This window comes from Channa argus, chromosome 7 (assembly GCF_033026475.1).
Source record: "Channa argus isolate prfri chromosome 7, Channa argus male v1.0, whole genome shotgun sequence".
NCBI lineage: Eukaryota > Metazoa > Chordata > Actinopteri > Anabantiformes > Channidae > Channa > Channa argus.
Window position 1 is genome coordinate 8,975,477 of NC_090203.1, and position 17,040 is coordinate 8,992,516.

The 17,040-nt window shown below is 39.4% G+C and overlaps 1 protein-coding gene across 1 annotated transcript; it reads right to left on the bottom strand.

Moving 5' to 3' along the window:
- Positions 1-205: 205 nt before the first annotated feature.
- Positions 206-15,536, bottom strand: bcl3 (BCL3 transcription coactivator). Its single transcript, XM_067509519.1, has 9 exons — positions 14,730-15,536; positions 13,849-13,969; positions 6,780-6,888; positions 2,369-2,564; positions 1,820-1,908; positions 1,627-1,704; positions 1,158-1,325; positions 595-691; positions 206-507 (listed from the first exon to the last, which is right to left on the bottom strand). Exons 1-9 carry the CDS (start codon positions 15,253-15,255, stop codon positions 389-391), a joined length of 1,503 nt encoding a protein of 500 aa, XP_067365620.1. The 5' UTR covers positions 15,256-15,536; the 3' UTR covers positions 206-388.
- Positions 15,537-17,040: the final 1,504 nt, after the last annotated feature.

A 17,040-nucleotide genomic window follows, 5' to 3' on the forward strand; every position in this document is an offset into this window, starting at 1 on the left:
ACAGTACTTTATTTCAGTTCTGAGTGCAATCAGTGGCACATTCTTGATAATGCATACATGTGGAGAAACCAGCGGATTTATGCAGCAGCTTGTAGGTTCAAGTTTGTGCCCTTTTATTTAGGGAGTCCCCACAATAGCACCTGGATGAGCACAGAAGTTCCAGGCACCAACATTCTAATGCCACCTATCTTTATTTATTTATTTATTTAGTCATGGAGTCCAGGAAAAGAAGTCCGGTTTTTAGAGAAATCTAAATTCAGGTGCTTTCTGTTGGTGGTCTTTCTTCACATTGGCTAAACCTTCTCCTGGGTTTCCTTTGGGGCACTGAAGTCTCCTTGTAGGTTGGCTGTGTAGAGGTAGTTGCAAGTTGCACTAGACAATAAATGTGCTAGTAAAATGGAAATGCAAGCATAGATGGAGTTTTGGGAGAGAGGGAGGTGCTGTGATGAGAGGGTTGTGGTGTTGTCGAAGGTGAACATCCATAACTGTGGTTAGGTGATGGGGACCCTAATAGAGAAGCAGAAAGTATTCACGAGTTACTGTAACTTTACTGACTGTTTGCATTTCTGTGTAAACATGTGTAGATGTTCTCACCATTTTCCATTAGGCTGCTCCCATGTGGTGAGACTGACATACAGTGCGGATCTTGGCCTCTTGGCTTGGAGCCTCTTCCTCGTAACACATCCGCTATCTGGAAAATATTTAAATTCCGTTAGAAATGGACCTTTAGTGAATATAACAGTGATCTGCTATAAGTGCTCAAAAGTCATAAGTTAAACAACATGACAGTGGTTGACAAAACACTGCACCACTCAGGTCCAGCCTCTAGAGGGAAGGATAACACACATTTACTTTCTATTTCTGGCCCCTACTACTACTACTGCCGACCTATCCAGAGCTTAGTTAAGTAGGTGCAGCTGGTTACATTTGTTGTTGACATAACTTAAGTTAAAAAAAAATGGGTGTGATTTTACATTATAGAATTACAGTGATTTATTGAAACGGTGGACAAGCATGAGTCAATTTGGTAACTCAGGCTCAAAATTTCTTGACACTGAAAGGACATCTGAATTGTCCTGAAACCGTACTCACAATTACAAAACTGTAGTAGCAGTACTGTAGTATACAGTATGTTCTTTAACTGTCTGATTACTCACTTTCTTGTTCTTGGCCACCATGACAGGGGTGTCATTGTGGTAGTTCTTGAGGCTGCTGTCAGCCCCGCTCTTCAGCAGCAGTCGCACCGTGTCCACCTGACCTCTGCCACAGGCACTGTGTAGGGACGTATTCCCACTGTATGATTGGCTGTTGACATCACACCCATTCTGCCAGAGAAAACAGAAGTGATTCATAAAGAAAGTCAAAGTAGACTCAGTTAAACATAGAAAGTGAAACAAAAGTTCAAACCATGGAGTCACATCAGCTAGAAGATGTGGATGAAAAGAGAATGCTTTGAAAAGACAGCTAAAGGAAGGAGAACAGTTTTTTACAATGTACAAAAGAGCTGCTAAGCTCTGTTTTATCTCTAAGCCAGAAATAATAATTAACTGTGTAAATAGATGAGCTGGAAAGAAATAACCAGACTGATCAAATAGAGCTGACTCACAATCCACACGGCATCATTACCTCAATGAGGAAGTGGACCATGTCTGGGTTATTACTCTCCACTGCATGCATTAGAGGAGTCTGGCCACTTTTAATGTCCTGATTGGAAAAAAGAACCATGGAAGAAGTCAGTGGTCAGAAGAGGGGTCAAAGCAAAAATTTGTCATGTTGCAAAATTTTGTCAGTGCTGACATAGTGCTGCACATGGACTGACCATAGCATTGATGTCAGCTCCTCCATCCAGTAGCATTCTGGCTAAATCCTTATGTCCTCGCAGCACTGCGAGATGGAGAGGGGTGAAACCTGAGAACAGTGACAAAGCAGAACAGGACTTTAAAATAAGCAAAATATAAAACTGTAGGACATATTAATCTGACTCCTGCATATAAACTCAGCTCTACTGATAGTTACTGCAAAAATAGGAGCCAGTGTGTATTTGGGGGATCTCTCCTATACCCAGGCATGTAATTCATACTAAAATATTTTCTGTGCTGTGGCATAAAGGACATATTGAGCGTAATTGGTAATGTGATGTTATAGCAACACCAAACCAGAGAGGAAGGAAATGTCCTTTACTACCCAAAAACCCACATAAACCAATGCAACCCCTACCTGAACATTTTTCATATTAAATGCAATATGTGGTAGGTATTACATTATCAGAAATGAGCAGTGTTCTTAATGTCATTGAAATTATTTTTTACATAGCACTATTGTGGGTATGGTTAATACTCATCCCAAGGGGCAGTGGACCACAACGTACCGTCAAAGTTTTTGATCTCTAGGCAAGTAGGGGATGAGGAGAGCACTACTGACAGACACTCATACTGGTTGTATTCACAGCAGAGGTGGAAGGAGGTTTGGCCATGGCGGTCCAATGCAGCAGGGTCTGCCCCTGCTCTCAACAAAGCATCCACCATGTCTGGCTGCTGAGTTATCACTGCTAGATGAAGGGGAGTCTAGATGGGGGGGATGACAGAGAACAAACAGTTTAGACCAGTGTATTTATCTCCATACCCAAAATTGTCACATTGCAGCAATTCCTGTTTATGGTATTTGTGCTATTATTCTTTTCATCCCTGTATAAATGCCAGCATTTCAAAACAAAACTCTGACTCATGCTCATAGTGGATTTTCCAGATTTTCAAATGAACCTAATTAACACAAACCTAATTAAAACATTGTTTAATTCAGAAATAACAAATTGTATAAAAAGATAAATTCCTACAGTGGTTTTAGGGTTTAAGAGTTTGTATGTACTATATTTAACTGTATATGTATATAATTACATTATGTCTTGTTTTGGCCAGCTAGCAAAGCTAACCGTATCTCTCCAATCTCTATGCCAAGCTAGAAAATGTTACGTGGCTTTCTGCTTTAGCTTCACATTTTGCATTGTGGAATTAATTGGCACCAGACAGCAGCACTGACAAGCTTTAAACTTGAAAAACCATAAAATGACCACATCGTTGTGAGTAAGGTTGGAGGAAAGGTGTTTCCAGTAAAGCCCTCCTTTTACCTCTAACCTGTTCTACAGATTAAAGGTCAGAGACACAATAAAACAATCCCTCTAAGGAAAGGCCAACGCCTAAAATAAATAAAAAAGTAAGAACATCTAGTTTGAATATCATTAATGCACATCAGAAGATCTTGAGATACCAGCATACTTTGTGCTTATTGCCAATAAAAATCACATAGTCCATACACAGATACACAGTTCATAGTTGTCAAGTCCTAATCACCATACAGTACACCATACAGACTCACAGCCGTGAGACAGTCCCATGAAGATGAACCTGTTCTGAGAGACACAAAGTCTGCAGTGACAGCAAAAAACAAAAATTGCACACAACTCAATGGGTGTTTTCCTGAATGAATCTATGGTTTGGTGAACTGATTCACTTGAAAATGTTTGCTGAACTGATTCACTTGAGCAATCCAGGATGATCCTTTGGGTGAGGTTAGCATGTATCATCCTGTTGATAAAATGTTAACTTTGGCCATCATCAACTTGCTGTTTAAATTAAGCAACGCCATAATTCCATCATAAAGGGAAGTCTTTTAACCTGGACTTAGCTGCTATTCAAGTTGCACCACAAACACAGCAATCAGGAACAGATTGTTGCTCCAAGTTTCACTTTTGCTATATTACTCCATTGTGTGTGTGTGTGTGAGTGTGTGAGCTAAAGGTTTGTTCCAGTAAAAACTATAATGAAGGTAATCCAGCAGTGGGATAGCGTCTTTGTGAAATTCCTCCACTGTGTCAATGCCAGTGTTCCTCCCTTCAACTCAAGTTTCCCTGAATTTGGTGACTCACTCACACACTGACATAAAAAAACACACACAATCACACTCCCCTGTACACTTCACATTGTTTGAATTTCCTATACTCAGGATTCACCTTGTGAAAAGCAGCCATAGTACTATTTTGTTCCTACGTATGGTTGTATCGTAAATAATTACCATAACCCAAAGAATGACCACCTCTACTAAGACACTCAAAAAGACCTCTCAGGTCAGTAACTATGGCTTCCTGTAAAGAATTTTAGAGTGACTAATACAAAATCAATCAAAGATAAGGTTGGGAAAGGAGGAATAGGGAAGAAGCGGAAGCAGCAAAAGGGAGTCAAGGGGAAAGACAGGATAACAAGGGAAAATCCCTTCTTTTTCCCTTTGGTCTGTCTTTGCACACATGCATTCCTGCAAAGAAATAGATCAACACAAATTAAGTGAAATAATAAGAGTAGAAGCAACATTTCTAAAGAAAAATGGAAGGTGTTTTTCCTCTGCTTTTAATACTAGAGGGTAAAAGCATACCTGTTGTACAAATAAACACTGCACATTCTTACGTCAGCGATGTTGACAATAACACTGATAGCATCAGTTGGTTTATCAGTTATGGTTAGAACCCCCAAATTTTCTTAAGATATATGCAGTGAGAGATATGAAGAAAGACGCAGTAGTTTGCAAGCGACAACATAGAGAGAGCACAAGAGACAGAGAGAGAGAGAGAGAGAGACACGAAGGAAGGGAAAGTCCCTGTAAACCACCATGCAAGGTATGTTGAGAAAGAGCCCAGAGTAAGAGGGGGGGGAGTCATGTGATTTCTTGTAAAATACTAAAGCACACACAAACACACAGATGTCTCGCTTGTGCACGCTCATGCACACACACTCACACTAAAAATATAAAATGGCATGCCACCAGCACGCAGATGAACAAAATTCAATGAATGTAGAGGATGAATAAGATTAATAAAAATGTAAAAAAAAGTAAAGTGAATGTGGCTTTCAAAGAAATATTTTAAAAAATGAATTATTAAAATGTGAAAGATCATCTACATATCGCCTCGTAGCACTAACTTACAGTATGTGCTGTAGTTAATGCCTTTAATCTAAACCATATGTAAATTGTGCATGTAGTAGTGTACCTGTCCCCAGGGGATTTAGTTCCCAAACTCAACTGGTGTCAGTGCCACACTTTGCACAATCAGCTGTGGCAACAGCAGCAAATAGTACACTACTATAGCATGTGTTTGTGTAGATGCACTGATAGCATGACCAGTGTGGGAGTATCAAACAGCTGTCTCTACCATCATAGTAGTTTAGGGAGTGGAAGTCAAATCCAGTACTGACACTTGCACAATTGTTGAGTTACAGTACTGATAGTAACACTCTGTCAAAAAGTTCCATATGCAAACCACAGAAATTTAGGATTTGCAATCAATATTAGAAAAACTGTGTTTAAACATTTCTTCAGGTTTGGAAAGTTGGCTAGTGCCAGAAAGTGTTCTCGTGCAGGTCTGGTACAATACATGTTTTGAAAAATAAAAAAGTTCCCTGGCCTCTTTTTGTAAAGTATCTTCTTCATGCCTGGTATTCAGTCAAAACCACACAATCTGGTAGGCAAATGACTGTGACGGGACCTGTGCCTGAAAATCTCCCTTTTTGGGTTGTAACTGTATATGGCATTATGTGTGTGAGTGTGTGAAAAGAAATGCTGTGTGTGTGTGTGTGTGTGAGTGCGTGTGTGTGTCGTGTGCATGAGTTTTCATACTCAAGGCAGACACAGGATATCACAAAACCTTTGCTGTCAAGCCTCAGCGATGAGGAAAGACAACAACTGATGATAGCACTAGCGTTATTTCTGGTAAGCAAGCCCGTGGTGTCCTGTGTGGTTTGAAACCCCAGCCCTGAGAACTAAAGCTTTGCGAGACTCAGGTGCTTTCTTTGTTGAAGGATGAAAGAGAGCATGCTGGCAGACTGCAGGGGAGGAGGGCAAGGAGGTGGAGACAACAGATGAGAAGAGAATGTGGAAGTATTGGCTTAAAGCCAGTGGTTGGGGCAGCCCTGGATTGGGAAACACTCAAGACAAGTGCTTTTACACATTCCATTAATTTACACTGTAGCTGATCCCTTATGTTGTTATGTAGCACATTTTCAGTAAAACCTCATTAGGTCCTTACATGCAAGTAAAAGCAAACTATATCTTGGAATACCATCTAAAAGTGACATGTTTGAAACTCATATTAAGGGAAGGACAATGGTTCAGTGTTCATGTTACACTTAGCTTTGCTTAATCATCTTGGCTGTCTTCTCTGAATTTCACAACATGGTAAATCCTACATGTAAACCCTGAAAAATCCCTTCATATAGGGAAAGCGAGTACTATAAAACCATAAGCACAGTAAAACAGAACTCTGGAAAACACACTGAGTCCTTCCCAGCATATGCATGGCTTTGGCTTGTGGCAAGTACAGGTGGAGAAACCAGGATGGGTGAATTCCAACACATAACCCTAAGCCATAATGACTGTAAATGTATGATATAACAAGGTTCAAGGCAAGAAGGAAACCAAGGCACTTCCTCTTTCATTCTTTTCCATGTCACTGTTATTAAAAGGGTGAGGCAGGAGAACGTGTTTTACACACTTGATTGTTGGGGCAGAAGTCCTCTGTCACACTTGTACTCTGTGTCTATCTTTTAACTTCTTACACTGACCGATGTGACATCTTGTGTCCTTAAACATTAATAAATAACTATTTTGGACAGAACATGATAGTAGGACAGTAGTAGTAGTAGGATTTGAGAAATTATCATAATTATGCATTTGTTAAAGTTATCATAGCAGCGATGTATGCATGCATGTGTGCATGTATGCTTTATTAGATGTACCTGTCGGAGGTTGTTGTAGATGTCAGGGCTTCTCTGAGCCAGCAGCAGGAAATGAATCAGTGTGGAGACAACCGCCAACTCCCCCTGCACCACAGCTATATGGAGAGGTCTGTAATAAATTAAAAAACAGGTGTAAAGAATAGTTAAGACTAATCTGAAGTTGAAAAGGAATTACAAAAAGATAACTACTAATACAAAGGGCATCTAAATAGGGCACTTTTTTCGGATATTATGACACACTGAGACTTTATATCACCCGAAATTTCAAGAGAAATTTTCCCTAAAAAATGCAGCACTTAACATTGTTTGACAATGTTTAGTAATGATAAGAATGTGCTGTGTTGACTAATGGCAGTTAGAGAATTTACTCAAAGGCCATGTGTGAACTGTAAACATATTGCACTAAAATGCTGAGCTGCAATATAGTGAGTCAAAAAGTCAACTTGAACAAATAGTTAAATATTCTAGAAAATGTTCTTATTTGCTGTTTTGCCCAGAATAGCTCAGGTAGCTTTGCTAAAAATAAAGACAGGAAACAACTTTTTCACCTTTGGCTAGTCCAAAGGAAAAAACAGCCACCTAACAGATATTACATGGTTTATCATCGACTCTTTATGGGCTGGGAGCGGGGACTTCTGGAAGTGTCGGCTTAGCTAAACTAACCAGCTGTCAAGCTATTGTAAACGAATTAAGTTTATATAATTTGGGGTGAAACAGCACACATTATCTTAGTGAAGTAGTTTATTTTGTAATTAGAAGATGCAAATTCCACGTTAAAATGACCTGATTCAAATGATACTGACAGTTGTACTAGGGAGCTTCACAGACATGCAGTCATGACTCACAGTACACTTGTCACGACTTTATCAAGATTTAAAGGGGAAACCACTATCTCTGGTCTCTTTGTGAAGAGAAAGAACAAACGCAGGCCAAAGTTTAGGACAAGGAAGGGCAGAAGGATGAGTGGGGGAAGGGTAGAGTGTAGAAAAGGGCACAGTAGTTTTCAATTTTTTCTTTTCACTGCTGTCAGAGGCAGCAGCTTCCAGTAAGGGCCATACTAGTTTTATGTCACTTCCTGTTATTAGTAACAATGGCAGCATTAGTTCTCCTCTTGTTCTCTGTGCTATGAGATGTGGCAATTAACAATTAACATGGTTTTCAACAAGGTCTTTCTATAGGTTTACCTCCATTTGAGCGATACGAAATAAAACAGACATATAGAACAATCAAGGAACAGGAAACAGGGATGCTTCTTGAGAATAAATTAAAAGCACCCTTGCATAGAGTGTGAGGTCAGAAAATAAGTCACAGTGATAAAAGCACTTGCAACACTTCCCCTTGGTGATGTGTCCTACTTTCATGGAGTCATTAAATACAGCAATTTCCTGCCTGCAAAAGTATAGATTGTATAGATTTCTGTAGAAAAAAGAGAGTCATGATGCTATATAACAACTACTACAGCTATATTTTTTAAGTTATCTAATAGGTTCTCTTGTGGAAATGATTGAAAGTTTCTTTCTAATGCTCATTCGTGTCTATATACATAATTTAACAAACATATAAAGCCAATAGGAAATGAAAATTCCTGATATACTGTGTGTGCATGTGTATATATGTGCACTATTCCTAAACATACATGGATAAGCATGGAAATCAACCCTACAGTGTGAGTTAAAACAATACATCTATGCAAGAGCAGGTTGATACTGCAACTATAATAAACAATCATGATTTGCTCCTGAGCGAAAAGCAGAACTTTGTATGGTGGAGCAGCACTAAGCATGGCGGGTGTTTCCTCAGCTGATCCCTATTCCTGTAACTGACCTCAGAACAGTGAACAAGTCTGTATCAACAAAGATCTCTGGCCATATTCATATACATCTTATTAGCTGCCATCCATTTGCCATAAAAAGCCCCCCTAGTGTCTCGACAACACATTTAGGCCAAATGTAGTATAGAATATGCACACTCAGCCTGTAAAAATATATCGTTACAGGCTGTTTAGGAATGACTCAACAGAGACACAGGTCAGCTGCACATGGACAGTGTGAATAACTACTGTATAAGAGCTCATGTAAACATTGAGATTATTGAGATCATTAATTGCCTTTGTATTAGTTGCTGTACTCTATTTGTATCCATCTCTCTATTTTTCTCTTAAGATGAAACTGTAATGTTTTCTAGTTCCTGGAAGTTGGGCAGACCACAGCCCCAGATAACCTCAGGCACAGCAGCACTGACGCAGACAGGAGTCCCAAGTTCGCCGCATTATCACAGTCAGGCCAAGTGTAACTGTGTGTGTGAAAGAGAGACAAAAAGAGAGAGAGAGAGAAGGCAGCATATGTGCGGTATCCTGTTTGGTATGGAGGGTAAGGCTGCAGTCAAACTGAATGATCAGACTGAGGCCTAGCATATCCTGTGGTCTGTGGACCAGCTGAGCAATGAGGTGATGTGTCAGTGTGTGAATAGTAAACAAAGGGAAGCAGAGACGCACTGCAGTCCAGTTAACAAGAAATGACAGCTTAGTGTAGTGTGTATCATGAAGAATGATGCTACTTCCAGACATTGCTGTGATGAAGGTGTTTGTGTCTGGGCAAACCTAGATGAGCAAGTCTATCTGTGTTGTGTGTTTTGGATTTATTTTACCAAATGCATTCTGCATTCATAGTTCCAGTAATGTCTACATCTCTCAAAATTGCTCACAGTTCATTTCACAGTAATGCACTCATTTTTTACTTTGAATCAGCCAGAGAGTGGATGATTGACCATATGAAGCTCCATTATGAAAGCAAGCAGTTTTACAGTAGTTGGGCAAGTTTAGTGTAAACTTTTTCATACTTATCTCGAGCATTGTGGGGCAATGCTTGAATTGGAACAAATGAAGTGCTGTTACGCCACAGGTCTGGGATCAGTCACCTAACCTAATGAATACTTGATATTAATAGACATAAATAGTTGGTTGAAACTGTCCAATGCGTTTTCGGTTTTATATTTACATTACTGATCTTGTAAAAGTAATACCTACAGCAATATTTGATTAGTTGCATTATTTTGTAAACACAGTGAATGGTTGCGCTTATTTCTACTGTCCAATAACTGCCTTCAGAAGGGGACATTTCATTAGCAGCTGTGCACAAAACACTGTGTCAATAAATCAATCACATAAATGTATAAATCATTAGGGACCACACCAGAATTCCTCGCACACAAGCAACAACAGAAGCTTGCTTTGCACTGCTATTTATCAAGGTTTAAAACAGTGTGTCTTTGAGGTATGATGTCAAATCCAAGTTCACCTGCACTCTAGTTGACCAGCTACTTTACCTTAACAATACCAGTTCTAGCCAGGTTAGCAACACCAAGCTATACCCAGTCACTGGTAACTATGTGTATAAAAATGCTGTAGTTACATATCCATAGATAGAAGATAGACAGTACTATGTGTGTGACTGTTTTAAAGAGACACAAATATTTCAGAGTTGCTATTAATCTTATATTAGTACAGGTTTCGCTATGCTGATGAACTGAGCAGCCATGTTGGAGTTTGAGGTTGGGGTGGTTCAGGTTCATCAGACTTTCCAAATAGGAGATCCAACTTAAGGGGGCGTTCAATTTGAAATTTCTAACAGGAACTTGTAATTTTGGACTTCTGAGTACAAATGTAACACGCTACTGAAGCCACCAATTACCATGAGGTCAAAACGGTTTACTTTATGTTTTTTTTTAGCTTGGCTTTTCACTTTAGCTGTGCGTACCCTTGTGTAGTCTATGCAGATCTCAGCAAACACATCAAACTCAGCACCAGCAGCTTGTAAAGTGTCAGTAGCCAAGAAAACGTCCTGGTACGCCCCCTTAATTCAGACAATCCCGAGCAGCACCAACCTCAAAATGCAGTATGGCTGCTCAATTCTTCAGTAGAGTAAAAGCTGTAGCAATAGTATTATATGCACTTCTGTCTTTTTTGTGTTTCATTAAAAAATGCGCACAAATACCTTCCAACTTCTATCTGTGGACATGTTGTGCAAATTAGCTGTCTACCACTATGACTGAAACCATCATATAGAACACTTAGAGAATATACATCCTAATAAACCGTTGATTACCTGGCTTTAAACCCAGTAACACCAGCAAATTGTAGGCATTCATGGTCCCCCAGTAGTACATCCTAAGGATCTAGATGATTACATTTACTCTCCTGCACAAATGAGGGTAACATATGTTGTCCTGTAGAGATCATGGTAAACATTACCTGGTAAACATTTTTATGTTATAATAATGATTGTGACCACGTTGCCACGGCAATTTTAGCATTATGTTCATTGCACGGTTGTGCCTGGGTGCACCTTCACAAAGACTACAGTGATTGTAGAAACAAGTTTGATATTTACCTCTGGTTCACTACGACTCTACAACTGTGCAAGAAATATAAAGACCCATTCAAACTTATTGTGTAACAATTTCAGTTGTAAGTATTGCATAAGTCTGCATATTGCGTTATTAAGCAGGTAAATGCACAGAATGACTGGAAGTGGGCATTTGGTTATAGGAGCTGTAAAAAAAGTGCACATCTGCAGATATGTATACATACAAATGAGTGTGGATAAGCAAGTCACACATAACAGAGAAAAGGAGAGAGAAGAGAGAGAGAGATAGAGCTGATAGAAAGAAAGCGGTAAATGAGGAAGTGAGGAGCGGATGTTTGGGTTTTTTGAGCCCATTCATTTAAGAACACAGAGAAGAAAAGAGAGAAAGAAACACCTGAGAAAAACCACAGTGGTGTTTAAAAACTGAGCCTCTTACTGATTCCCGAAACTAAGGGGCTTTGAGAACAGAGGATGAACACCCCATTGACGTAAGAGCAGGCGCATGCTCACATTATGCACATACGCATGCACATACACACTAATGTATATACAGACTGTGTAAAAGGACAGAGGGGCTGAGAATGAGTCTTTCTGCAGAATTCACACAAAGTTTTATGCAACCACAAAGCAACAAGTAGGTACTGCACAAAATAACTGAACTGTCAGTTTTATTTCAAGGTGTCTTAATTTAGTGAAAATTCTCTGCACTGCATTGTACTAATAGAATAGTTTTCATATCACTTTTCATTTTGTTGTATCTGCCCTGCACTTTTGAATAATATACTTGTTAGTCGAACCAGAGAGGAAGTCAAAAAATTAAACAAAATTGAGTTTAACACTTTACCAGTGTTAAACAAAACCACAAAATGTATATTGTAAATGAATACTTTTGCAATTAGAAAATGTACATTCATATTATATTTTTGCTATTATCTGTTAATAGCAGACAATAGCAGCAATTATGAGTGACTGAAGTAAATGTAAATGTCAACATGACAACATGCAGCTGTGACATGTCACCAGAGGTATGACTTTGCTAAATGTTGGTCATCACGAGTGTACTTTAAAATTGATGCAAATGATAGTGATACTTTTTGAAACCACAACAGCAGAATGTCATTTAATTCCTGGACATGCTTTGTTTTCAGTCACATGACAACACGTGTGTGTGATGGGATATGTGTGTGTGCGTGTGTGTTCTCGGTTTATAATTTCAGTTAGTGTGTGGGTGGGCGTTAAACCTTTAGACAAAGTCAAGTAGCCATGCGTTAAAGTTTAATATTTGCATTCACATGGTCTCAAAAAACTCCTACGGTGTCATGTACTGTATACAGTTTTGTCTTTCCCAGCCCCCCACTGCCTTATGCCTTGAGAGACTAGTCAACTGAAAATAAGTAAATTGTGACACAAACACATACAATATGCAATGACTATTTCATCCTGCAGTTAGGCTTCATGTGCTATAGTTCCAGGGTTAAGGTGCTGGATCATTGTCTCCATTACCCCTTAGTGAATCATGCATCATTTCTATTGAAGGAAGTGAACTGATGGCAAAGAATTTGGTTGGATATGGGGGAGGCCACTGATTGTACCTTAAACAGAGATGATATCACAAATGTCTCATAGATCACATCCAGATTGTGCAACACTAAAGGTTTTGTTTATGAGAAGGTCACAGGACAACACTAATGTTGGTTGGGACCAGTCCACTCAAAAACTTGTATGGTCATGTTGTTTATTTTACCATTTCAGTGCCACTTTATGTGACAATGGTAAACATTTCCCTTAGGAAAGTAGTTTAGGTAATTTAAGGTAGATAGAAGCAATATTTCTTAACAATACAGATGTTCAAATTACATCTGTATTGGTAAGATTCCCTGAAAAATGTCACTTTGTCTGCTTGTAGATGTGATTGTAGTCATTGTGTTGTGTTATAGTTGTTATAGTGCATACAAAAGAAGAAACCATATATATATATATATATACCTTATCCCTGCAGTTCATGTTTCAATCTGCACTTTTGAACAATTTCCACAGTAAGTACAGTAAGTCTGGTACCTAAAGCAAACTTTCTAGAAAGCGGGTCACATGAGGTACTGCATGGCCTGTTGTAAGAAAATTAAGTAGTTTCTGGAATTGTAAATCAACCAAAGCTATTCCAGTAGAACCCCGGAATAAAAATATTAACCTGAAATCATACATAATGTAGCCTCTTTAAAGTAAAATATATAATTTTTAAATACTGTTTTAGCCGAGTCTTGTTTTCATAGCAAGTTTGTAACTTATGAGTCACCACTTCTAAGAATTTAAAATTAAACTTATCCTTCTCAGAGACAGGGTTCATCACAAATCCAAACATTTGGACTCTTCGGAGGTGAAAATGTGAGCCGGCTTTGTTTACTTGATACAAAATGTCAAAGAATCCTGTCAATCTGCTGTTATCTCCTGAATATTTATATTTTCTGGTAACATTTCAGATCTCTGAATTGGGCCAAGTTTCTCAACTGTCAACTGAGCCATCTGAATAAAATGAGATGGCTATGAAAATGAATGAGATAGATGAATCATAGTAACGTTTATGTTTACAGTATGAGTTTGTTAATTGGATATGTGATGGATGGATGGATGGAGGCATGAGTTAACTATACATTAAGAAAGTGACACCCAAACTTCTAATATTAGGCATTTAAAAAATATCAACATACGTGTCTCCATCTTCATCTTGATGTGTTGCTAGAGCAATACCACTCAGCAGGTTTTCAGTTTGATGGGCCAGAGGGTGGTTTGGCTCTGGGACTGGGGGCAGATAGTACACTGGGCAATGACCTGAACAGGAATGAATAAGAAAGAAAGGCAAACACAAGCAGAAAGAGAACAGTCATGAAGATACTGGAAAGGCTGACCTTGCAAACAAGTCATTCCATTGTTTAAAAAAAAAAGGAAGTGTGCACCTCAGCATGCACTGTAAGTCCCTGTGTGCAAACTATTGAGTTATGAGTAAACCAAGCTACTTGTCGCAGCAGGAGAATGACTGAAGAGGAATAGATTGAGAATAGCTGACTGGAGTTTTTCTAATTGATTCAGCAGTAGCCAAGACATCCACTGTAACACGGATTTTCGTTTCTCTCTCTCTCTCTCTCTCTCTCTGTCTCTTTTCTTTTTTTGAGGTGTGACACACTATTGACCACTACTGAATACACGGGGTGGGTGTTGTGTGTCGCCTCAGTTTCTAAAATCAAAACAGCATTAGCGTCATTCATGTAGCGTCATGTTATACCACAAAATACATGAGAGCTCCTCCTGCTTTTGCCATGCTGACTTCACTTGCCTAACAACATTTCTTATCACTAAACAGTGTACAGAAATGCCATTTGTACACCAAATTAATGTCCAATTGCATTAAAGAACAGGATCCCAAACAAGCTGATTACAGATGATAACTATACATGTTGTACAAATCTCTGCAAACGTTGCAATGTTGTCTAATAACCTAATACGCGTTTAATACGTAGTAGAAGTTTAATATGTAGTAGAAGGTATCCCAATGATGTAGCTAAATGATTAAAAGTTGGCTAGAAACACTTACCGAAATTAAACTGGAGGAAAGGGTGAATGGCATACGCATCTAGACTTGGTCCCCGCTCCTCAAATCTCCTGGGAGTCCCTGGCTCGGTCCTAGTTTCATCTGGGGATCTTTCCAAACGAGCAACTGGTCTCTCTCCACACTTAAAGCCCGTATTGTCCGAAGGGGAGAAGCGGTCGCCACCAGCTGACGGAGCCGGTGATTGTCTTTGGGTGTCTGGCTCGACATGAAACTGGCGTTTCCTAAAAGGAAGCTGACTGGAAGATTTGTCCGCTGGCCGTTTGCGAGCAGCAACGCTTTCTGAGCCCGGTGGGCTTCTCACAATGGGGGGATGTCTTTCACGACTGTCCGTCCCTGTGCACGCTGGGGGAGCAGGTGAGCCCCCTGTCACTCGAGCGTCACTAGGGCGAGCTTTGCAGTCCGGAGCTCTAGACCCAGCGCTCCCACGCTCTCGGTTAGTAGTGCGCAGATCCAGCGGCGCTGTGGCAACCGACTGGCGGTCACCGTTCATGGTCATGATCCTCGGCATCAACTGGTGCGAGACGCTCAAGGTCTGAAGTTTCAGGTGTGTGGGAGTGAAAACAACTTGTCCACACTCGGTGACAGTTCAGTGGGATCGGTCCATCCAAAGTGACCAACGGCGCGCAATTCCCATATCCATGAAATCAGCTGTGAGATCGGATCATCACTCTGGTTCCTTTTGTGCCACTTGTGTATTTTAGCTAAGTAAATGTAAATGTATTTCAAAGAGGAGCCAATAAAAGTTGGGTGTAGATTGTGTATCCTAGCGCACCTATGGTAACAACTGCAGGTACACTTCAGCTGCGCCAGCGATCATCTGCTTTTAATGAACGTAATCAGTAGTCAGACTTTGCGGTGCTTTCCCTTTAAACCGAAACAAAGCGATTGCAGCACAACTATGCAGATGAAAAGGGTTAACTTCATAATAATTCTGCATTTCCGACTTCTCTTAGATCTGTCTGTTTTGCGCTCGAGTTCATAACATTTAACACTCTGCTGAATTTCTCAAGAAGCTCAAAAAGGAAAGACGGATCCATGGGTTTGTCGAGTCTTGTACTATAGGCATGCACAGAATGTGACAGCAGGTTATAGGGAACGTTGATCACTGACTTACATTACTACTGTGTTTTAAACTTTGATTTCAATTCAGTCACAGTTGTGTTTTTGCTCATATGGCAACACTGTCATGTAATTTAAATCGCCTGTGTACGTTTGCTCTGAACTGTACACTCATGTTAACATTAAAATGTGTCTTCCTTTGCAATGAAATTGTGAATGAGGATGAACGACAGTGAAATAGTTATATAAATAGTTATGTTATTAATTTTTTTAAATTATTAAAATTTTTTAGAAAATTTTAATTGAGCATCTTACCACACACAACCTTTGAAATAACAAGCAGGTGTTTGTCAGATTAGTGTAAAAACAGAAAAACAGTATGAAAAAGGTAAACTTCCTTTGTGAACTTTCTGCACCCTAATAATGATGTCATGGAAGATTTTTCCATGACAGTGATGTTGTTTTGTTGTTTTTATCATATGCAGTACACCTCAGGTCAGCAGGGGTTATGACAATTTTTACATCTCAGTCAAAAATATTATATGATGCCTCACACTTTATGATCCTGTTACAATGTACAGTTGTAAGAAAAAGTAAGGGCAATGTGATCTGAATGTCACCAAAGTAACAAATATCAACAAACACAATATTAAAACACAAACAGCCATGATCTTTCTTGGCTTTATTGAACACACCCATTAATCATACAAAGTAATGGTGGAAAAGTAATGGAAAAACTAAGCTTCTGATGTCACTAAACACCAACTAGAGTCAGATGTTAACAAACCTGGAGTCCGACCAATGAAACAAGAATGGAGATTTGGTTTAGAGCTACTTTGACTTATAAAAATGCAAACTGTGTTAGTGTGCTATTAACAAGCAGCATCTGCTACTGTGAGTCATGCCTCGCAAAAAATTAGATCGCAGGAGGCCTACAATCACGAGTTTAATTTAAGGGTTACAGGGTAAGCCATAAAGACTTTAGATATTCACCAGCCCACTGTTAAACACATTCTCTATAAGTGGAGATGACACAAGTAGAGCAACAGCTAAAACTTTGAAGGATTCACTGGAGTTGGTTAACATCTCTGTTCAAGAGTCAACCATATGCAAAACACTGAACAGGCTTAGTCTCCATGGCAGAACACCATGGAGGAAGGCATTGCTGTCTCCATGATTTTTGCCAAAGAGCAACTTGACAGTCAACAACGCCACTGGATAATTTTCTGGGAAG